The sequence below is a fragment of the Fusarium subglutinans genome (assembly GCF_013396075.1).
Source record: "Fusarium subglutinans strain NRRL 66333 chromosome Unknown NRRL66333_c0000361, whole genome shotgun sequence".
Taxonomy (NCBI): Eukaryota; Fungi; Ascomycota; class Sordariomycetes; order Hypocreales; family Nectriaceae; genus Fusarium; species Fusarium subglutinans.
The window spans coordinates 812-9380 of NW_023502424.1; the positions used below are offsets into that span (position 1 = coordinate 812).

An 8569-nucleotide genomic window follows, 5' to 3' on the forward strand; every position below is an offset into this window, starting at 1 on the left:
CTCAATCTCTCATGTGAGGATCCACGATGCAACTCACAGACATTGATCACCACCACGATCTACATACCTAAAAACGTCTAGCATGGCTTCTGCTCGAGGCGAAACAGCCACTTGAACAGCTCCATTCAAGCCCACTATGTAATCTCCAGACCTGGGGAAGCCTGAGTAATTGTTGGGAGCCATCAGGTAAATAAATCATTTCCCCTTACTCTCGACATTATACCCTTTTTGTGGGTTCCCCGAAGCCCACTACGCGCAGAGTTTTCCTTGTGTAACAAAGGTCCAAGCACAAATCGCCACTTGACCTCGTTCGGCCAACGCACAGCAGATCATCCGGTTCTCCGACGCTATTACCGGAATAATGCATCATTCACAGTCTAGCCAATCTCCTAGGCCCTGGGAAGAGATCTCAATGGAACCGCGCTCCGAGTAACTAGCAGAAGAACTAGAAACTTGTCCGAGCGTTTTTCCTCGTGGCAGATTGGCCCAAGTCCGAGGCCCCCTAGGGGAGGAAAGAAAGCACAAAACCTTGACCCTAAGCGATAAAAATGTTTAGGTAAATTTAGCCCAAGTTTAGGGGATCTTTGATAAGTTTATTTTGGCACCCTAGATCAAGGTCCGGTGTTTTCTTGCTGCCCGAGGGCCCCCTGACTCAATGTCCCGACTTTCTGGCTGCTCCAACACAAGCAGGGCTAGCCTCCCCGTCATGAAGATCGAGCTAAGATGGATCTAGATAAGACGCAAATCATTGCCGTGTTTTCCTGGTCACGCCGCTTGGATAGTCTGTTACAGGAATCCCCTTTTGTCTCCATCTCCTGCACTCCACAGACGAAACTATCCCGGTCTGGATTGTTGTCCGTACATAGACTCGTGGCGAGTGAGTGGTGTTTTACCATGTCTGCATATATAGTCGATGGGGTGTTGCCCGCTCGCTCGGTTAGCAGAGAGAGAGAGTCCACTCGCTGCACCCTGTTCTTCTTTCTTTTTCTCTGCCACACGAGCTGAACACCATGGCGATCGAGAGTCGGGCGACGCAGGTTGCTGCCATCGGTTATACTTTTGTGATCCTTTCATCGATTGCGACATGTCTTCGCGTCTACTGCCGAGGATGGGTTGTCAAGGCGTTTGGCGCGGATGATTGGCTTGCCCTCATTGCCCAGGTAGGACGCATTGTCCCTATTGGTAAGACCCTGCTAACCGACAAAGTTTATGTTTATCGTCTATTGCTCCTATGAGATCACTGGTGTCCGATATGGAACTGGACGTCACTTCAAGGACATCGAGCCGGAGAATATCCCCAGAGCGATGCAGATGTGGTGGACATGCGAACCGACCTACGTCTTGACCAACATGGCTATCAAGGCTAGTATTGCTATCTTCTTGTTGCGAATTTGCATTACAAGAACACACAAGATTATCATCTGGACCATCACTGGCATCACAGAAATCTACAGCTTGTTTTTCTTTCTGCTGTTCGTCTTGCAATGTCGACCTACATCGCTCTTCTGGCTTCGATATACCAGTAACCCTCCTGGAGGCAGCTGCTTGGAAGCCTCGGTGATTGCCAAGGCTTTCTATGCGTACTCAGCTATCAGCTGTTTGTCGGATTGGACCTACAGCTTGCTACCCATTGCGCTGGTTTACAACCTTCAAATGAGCAGAAGGACAAAGATTTCGGTCGTCGGCATTCTGGCCGCAGGTGCTATGTATGTGCCAACACTCCTCTCCCCGTTGAACTAGTTTACTGACCTTGATTACAGTGCCTCTAGCGCAACCATCATCCGCTTCCCTTACCTCTACTCCCTCACCGACATCGACGACTTCCTGTACTCTACCTCCGATGTCGCTATCTGGTCCACGGTTGAGACTGGTCTTGGTATTACTGCCTCGGCTGTCGCAACACTCCGACCTCTTCTCCGTAACTTCCTTGGTCACGGATCATCTGCAGATGGACAGGGAAACTCAGCCAGGCCTTGGCAGCGAACAGGTAGCAACCATCCAACAGGAGGCTACCTTCGCAGCCACGGCCAGAACGGCGAGGAGGCTTTTGATCTGCACGACAATGCTGGCAAACGTATTGGAGTCACCACCATCATCGACCACGACGACAAGTCAGACAGAAATGGTGAAACAGGCAAGCAAGGAAGTAGATCAGAAGCTTCTGACTCTGTTGCAGAACTGCATGGCTGGAATAGCAGCCAGTCAGACCTGGCCGATGCCAATGGTCAACCGCGGGCCCAAAAAGGATGGAATGTGTTGGTTAAGAAGACTGTTATCCAAACTAGAGGATCAGACCTTGCATAAGCCTGGCTTGGTCATGTCATAGGAAGATAGAGTAGATATAATTACGAGGCGAGGAGAAAACTTGTTCTCTGTCCCACGATACCCTTAGCGCTTCCCCTTAGCGGGTCGCCAATGATAATACGTTTTAATATTCATCTTCAACACGATCTTCTGGTGATCAAGACATGTGAAAGGTAGGACATCGTTTAGAGTTCATGTATGACGGCTTGACACGCAATATTCCGATCTGCCGCTCGTGCCGTGTCGATCCTCAATAAAAAAGGACTGGTAAATATCCAATGAAACGGGATGGAGATGATATAAGATTCGATACTGTGGATTCAAGCTGAATATCAAGTAAATGAAGTTGCAGATTGAGTTTGATCGGCAATTCATAGTGACCGAAACCATAGATAGCGTCTGTAATCGGACGATCCCACAGCCGAAGTTAGTTTTTGTGGATGAAATGCCGAGCGCATTTGTTCATGATCGACAAAAGCTGAAAGCAATGTCAATGGTTCCGGTATCGAGTACAGAGTAGAAGTTAGTTGTTTGTCGATCTCGAGTGCGTTGTTGCTAATAGTTTCAAGTATAAAAGGTCAGGAAGATTCCCAAGTTCTTTCTCATGCCAGCTTCCTCTCAACCACAGCAAAAAGCCAACAATATAACACATCTATCACACGAAGAGACTTCTATCTATATCCATCATGGCCGACAAGACTGTACTCAACAATTTCCCCTGTGTTGTCAAGTCAACTAACAAGACACGCAGAAAATTCGCTACACCTACCGCGGCTACGAGGCTTGGCAGGCCTCTGAGCCCCAGCTCAAGAAGTAAGTAGTCTGTTATAAGGTAATCCTTATAATTCTAACGAAATCTGTCTAGGCTTATCCAGGACGATACTGGCGTCGAGTTTTGGATTGAGACCAGGTCCATCCCTCCCATGGGAATTCCCCCGTAAGTAACCATGAACCAAGTTGGCTTCTTTGTTGCCACTAACCATCATAAGTCCCGTGACCAAGGATTGTGTTGAGAAACTGAAGGAATTGGATGGTGTTGAGGTCAATGAGATAGAAGAAGATGATTAGTTGAGCCAGGCCATGCCAATAATGTTCTGTTGACAAGTGGCTATTCAAATTCGGGAAGATATCTAGCTAAAACTTATCATGAATATCACATATTCCCTTGTGAAAATATCCGTGCTGAGAGTATGGTAGGGTTTGTTGTTGGTGTCCAGTTCCTTTTCCTGACAGTGGCGCCAGTTTACGCACCCAAACGTATCATTGTAACCATGTTTGAACCATTGGTGCTCGAAAACATCTTTCAAACTCGACATATAATTTTCTTTTCGGTCTTGGTTAGCCAGAAATTATTGAGAACCCTCATGGCTGACTTTTAGCGTGGCGACGGCCACTGTCCGCGGCCAGCTCCCGAAAGCCTCCAGCAATTTACTCTATGGCGGAGCTCGATACCTACCAAGTAGAATGAGCCTAGAAATAGAAGCCCTTGGGCGGATATGGCCGTCGAAAGTTGACTTCAAGTCGCCCACCGATTCATAACTCGTCCTAGCTTTTGTATTTTCTGGAAAGTCTACATTGGCACTATGGCATCGTCAATTCTGTGCATAAGCTCACGAATCATGTTCCAACGTGGGATAAATGTAGGGTGCCTTTCTGACTCTTGGATTCCCCTCCACCTGAATCTCAGCTGGTCACCATATTCGAAGACTGATTTATGCAGGCGAAGATGATGCTGACAAGACACTTCTCCATATCTGTGGGTCGCTACGGCATCAACAAGGTTGTCCCACCGGCTGCAGAGGCGTTGAAGGACATGAAACCAAAGACGACGATCCTATGCGATGGTTTTGGTCTTTGTGGTGTCCCAGACACGCTCGTCAATGAAGTACTCAACAAGCCTGATATCACTGAGCTAACAGCTGTTTCCAACAATGCCGGAACTGATGACTTTGGCCTTGGGAAGCTCTTAAAAAGCAGACAAGTGCGCAAGATGGTCGCATCATACATAGGAGAGAACAAGACGTCCGAGAAGATGTATCTTACAGGCGACATTGAATTGGAACTTAACCCAATGGTGCGCTCGCAGAACGCTGTGCCGCTGGTGGAAAAGGTATCCCGGCTTTCTATACGCCTGCTGGAGTTGGAACTGTCGTCCAGAATGGCGATCTCCCGTTTCGGAACAAGGCCATTGGTTCTTCTGGCGATGCTCAATTCCCAGATCCCAAAGACGTCAAGGTATTTGATGGCAAGCCATATCTACTTGAGCGCAGTATCTCAGGAGACTACGCCTTCGTGAAAGCGTTCAAAGCATTCTCGGACTCAGGCCTTACCCATCCAAAGAACGAAACGAAGCTGATCCAGATTTCATCAACGCTGGTAAAGAAACAGTCACATTGAAGCCTGGTGCATCTGTTTTCAGCAGCAACGAAAGTTACGGCATGATCCGTAGTGGTCGTATCGATGTTACCATTCTTGGTGCCATGCAAGTCAGCGCGACTGGGGACTTGGCCAACTGGATGCTTCCAGGAAAGGTCAAAGGCTTCGGCGGGGCGATGGACCTTATTAGCAACCCGAGCAAGACGAAGGTCATCATCACGATGGAACATACAGACAAGAAGGGTAACCCCAAGATCTTGAAACAGTGCTCTTTTCCTCTCACAGGCCGGGCGTGCGTATCACGCATAATTAGGGACTTGGTACGTTACCATCACAATAATGCTCCTGGGGTATACTAATTCTTCTCAGGGAGTGTTCGATGTGGACTTTGCTACGGGTTTGATGCTGGTAGAGATTGCTCCTGGCGTCACTGTGGATGAGGTCAGGGCTAAGACTGAAGCTCCTTTCACTGTTGCTGAGCCATTGGAGTCGATGACAGGAGTGTGAAAAGCATCATTGGTCAATTATATATGTAGAGGCTTTAAAGCCATGAACTGTTAGCCGCTGTAGAATGATTGCGTGATCTGTTCAATTCGATCACCGCATGATGCTCAGGCTTCTCAGCAGGCGATTCATCAGCTGCCTCCTCTCCTCAGTCCAAAACCCCTGCATGATGAGGTATAGAACGCTCCATTCCATCGACCACCACCACCAGCAAGGCACATGAAGATGGGCAGTGGTATTGAGAAAGAGAAACCCTATTATCATCACCGCCATAGACTCGGACTCAGACAGTGACATGGACTATGGCCCTGATCGTGGCAAGGTGGTACACATGCCGCCACTACAGTAACACAGCCTATCCTTCAATAACGCAGAAAACACCGCTGTGGTTTGTCTAAATAATCATCATGGACAGTGTTGTAATGTTAACAGTAGGTAGCATGTCAAAGCCTTTGGGAGCAGTGCCCTATAAGCGATATGCTCGGAATGACAAATGGGATGTCGTGATCACTCAACACCAACAAAGAGTGATACAAGACGCATGGATTTTAGATGGCCTATTCAGTGTCAGCTAATTGCTATAAAAGTTCATGTGGCCTTCCAAGACGTCGGCAGTTGCCCACCGGTCACTTTCCTCGGGCGCTCTCCGCGGGCCCTCGACTGGACCTGTTCAACTGCATTGGTATTTCTACTTGAAGGCATGAAACCTTGCTAGAGTAGTTTAATTGAAGCTTAAGGTAAAGACTTACCCCGGATGAACTAAATCCCCATATTTAAGAAGGAGATTCCAGCCCAAAGGGCTTGTTTTTGTGATGAATGGGCGTGGGCCCTGCTTCGTGCTAACGTGAGGTCAATGTACTAGTATACCCCACAAGCATTGATCTGCCATGTAAATAGTGGTCCAGAGTTATGATAACCTCCACGATATGGACCTGGGAGGGTTACACCGCGCAGTATCACTGAACAAAAGTGCCGTTCTATCCGCGGGGTAAGAATGAAGCAAGAAGACTGTCGATCCTTCATGATATAGACGAGCGGAACTCTGAAGAAGTATAAATGCCATCAAGGTATACCCTTCATGTGCTGGAATATCACAGAAGACACTCGAGACAAGCAGCATTGATACACCAACCATGGCTACCAAGGCTCTAGCAACATGGGCTCTTGCCCTCCAGTTCAGCAGCCCCACCGAGCCAATCGTCGACATAGCCGTCAAGAGCGTCTACAACTGGGCCGGCTGTGCCATCGGCGGCTACGGTTTAAACCCAGCAGGTATTTCGTACGAGGCCAACGTTCCCTTCATCGGAGCCCAAGGAAGTTCTTCCATCTTCGGGACAGGGAAGTACGTCGATGTGAAGACCGCAGCTCTCATCAACGGCATTGCCTCTCACGCTGATTACTATGAAGATACCCACCGAGGTAACCCTATTCACCTATCTGGACCTGTGTTGTCTGCTCTGTTTGCTGTTGCGGGGTGGATGGCACCTGTATGAGGCGAGGATTTCTTGGCAGCCTTCGTTGCTGGTGTTGAAGCGGAGTGCAAGATTGGTGTTGCTGTTTTTCCCGAGCATTACAATGTTGGATGGCGTAAGTAAACCTGATAAACATTCTCGGAAGTGGTCATACTGACACTCGTCAGACATCACCAGTACTGTGTGATCCGTTGGTTCTGCTGTTGCCGTCGGAAAGGTCCTCGGACTTGACACTAAGCAAATGTAGAGAGCTATCAGCATAGCCTCCGTTCAGGTCATTGGAACGCATGAATAATTTGGTACAGACACCAAACCTTTCCGTGTTGGGGCTGCGGCACAAGCAGGTCTCCAGTCAGTACTGCTCGCTAAGAGTGGGTTTGGGGGATCTCTTGAAGGCTTGGAAGCTCAGAGGGGTTGGTCTCACGTTGTTAGTACCCGCGAGAATCTCACTGCCGAGACGACGAGCTGTTTATTATTTATCCAATCAATCGACCTGATGCTTGTAAACTGACGGTTATTTAATTCGAACATAATCATCAGCCTTATGGGCTAATTTGCAATCATTCTCCATCTCACCTGTCTCCATTATAGGTACTTTGCGTCTTATGCACGCCCCAGAGCTCCAAGGCACTGTCCCTGAAAAGAGTCTCTCGGAGCCGTTGCTTTCCCTCGGTCAGTTCCAGCAAGTGAGACACCCAAGGCCTAACGTCTAAACCCTCAAATCGTGTGTGAGGCCAGTCCGAGCCAAACACAACTCGCTTTGGAGATTGCTCGAAGAGCTCTAGCGCGACAGGATCGAGATCCTCCCAGATATCAGAATCAATATGGCTGAGACGGTATGCACCAGATATCTTGACCCATGTCGTCCCAGTCTTCAAAAGACGGACCAATGATTGGAAACCCTTGATGTCGTAGGGCTTCAAAGGGCTCGATGACTTCGGAAGACTTGGGTCGCCATAGTGATCAAAAACAACGCGCACGCCAAGAGTGGGCAGGAAATCTTCCAGTTCGGCGATGCGCTCCATCTTGGTGTATAACTGGAGAACCCAATCGAAAGGGTTGATGAGATTGACATACTTTTTGATCTGTCTTTTGAGTTCATTGATAGGCGTATCATCACCATACGTCACGAGATTGACACGTACAGCGCGAACACCCTCGCTGTCCCATCTACGAATATGCTCATGCGAAGTGGTACTTGGGTCAAACAGCGCAAGACCCAGCGCTCGTTCATTCCCAACCGCACGCATAGAGTCCAACAAGAGGGTCAAATCATATTCGTGCGTTGCAGTCTGAACGAAGAAGACATGGTCGCACCCGATGCTGTTCTCAAAGATCGCATTATCCCAGAGGTTGTGAACAGCAGGCTTGTAAGGGATGTTTTCGACAGGAGGGTAACGCACGGGATCCATGATGTGAAGATGTGAATTCCAGGCGCCGGCTGGCATTCGTGGGTCGGCGCTGTATGAGACGTTGGCTGCCCTCTTGGCGATTGATAGAGGTGGTGAAGGAGGATTCATGACTGCTGCGTCTGTGATGGCAGCGTTCTGAAAGAGGGCAAGAATTAGCGGCAATGACACTTTCATGGTAGGGTCAAAAGTAGGACAATGTGAACTGCTGAGGGAGCCAAGGTGGTAGTGGGTTAAAATATATATCCAACCTACAATCTGGCGACTCACATACACCGGCTCTACACTTGATATTTCTCAAATGGGCCGTTCAATCGAAACCTCGTTTTGTCGGTCAGTGGGGTAAAACGGGCGTTGCGGTATGTTCCACATGGGGTTGCCTTTCGGCTGCGAAACCAAGAAGAGAGGCACCGCGGGGAACTCCCGGTGCATTACTCAAGAGTGGTCTCGCGTCTGTAAGTTTGGGCATTTGCTTGACATCAATTTCGTCCTAGAGACGCCAAT

The 8569-nt window shown here is 48.7% G+C and overlaps 5 protein-coding genes across 5 annotated transcripts; 4 read left to right on the top strand and 1 right to left on the bottom strand.

Annotated features, from left to right (window-relative positions):
- Positions 1-1010: 1010 nt before the first annotated feature.
- FSUBG_13583 (uncharacterized protein) lies at positions 1011-2304 on the top strand (the record flags this gene model as incomplete). The annotated part of the gene is made up of 3 exons (XM_036678490.1): positions 1011-1160; positions 1207-1706; positions 1761-2304. The coding sequence occupies 3 exons, from the start codon at positions 1011-1013 to the stop codon at positions 2302-2304; spliced, it is 1194 nt and encodes a 397-aa protein (XP_036530944.1).
- A 686-nt stretch (positions 2305-2990) lies between these two features.
- Positions 2991-3372, top strand: FSUBG_13584 (succinyl-:3-ketoacid-coenzyme A transferase mitochondrial precursor; the record flags this gene model as incomplete). The annotated part of the gene is made up of 4 exons (XM_036678491.1): positions 2991-3005; positions 3056-3117; positions 3170-3241; positions 3294-3372. 4 exons carry the CDS (start codon positions 2991-2993, stop codon positions 3370-3372), a joined length of 228 nt encoding a protein of 75 aa, XP_036530945.1.
- A 658-nt stretch (positions 3373-4030) lies between these two features.
- FSUBG_13585 (succinyl-:3-ketoacid-coenzyme A transferase 1 mitochondrial precursor) lies at positions 4031-5187 on the top strand (the record flags this gene model as incomplete). Its single annotated transcript, XM_036678492.1, has 4 exons — positions 4031-4414; positions 4462-4573; positions 4645-5000; positions 5050-5187. The coding sequence occupies 4 exons, from the start codon at positions 4031-4033 to the stop codon at positions 5185-5187; spliced, it is 990 nt and encodes a 329-aa protein (XP_036530946.1).
- Positions 5188-6317: 1130 nt separating this feature from the next.
- FSUBG_13586 (immune-responsive 1) lies at positions 6318-6677 on the top strand (the record flags this gene model as incomplete). The annotated part of the gene is made up of 1 exon (XM_036678493.1): positions 6318-6677. One exon carries the CDS (start codon positions 6318-6320, stop codon positions 6675-6677), a length of 360 nt encoding a protein of 119 aa, XP_036530947.1.
- Positions 6678-6819: 142 nt separating this feature from the next.
- Positions 6820-8242, bottom strand: FSUBG_13587 (TIM barrel metal-dependent hydrolase; the record flags this gene model as incomplete). Its single annotated transcript, XM_036678494.1, has 2 exons — positions 6820-6889; positions 7233-8242. 2 exons carry the CDS (start codon positions 8240-8242, stop codon positions 6820-6822), a joined length of 1080 nt encoding a protein of 359 aa, XP_036530948.1.
- Positions 8243-8569: the final 327 nt, after the last annotated feature.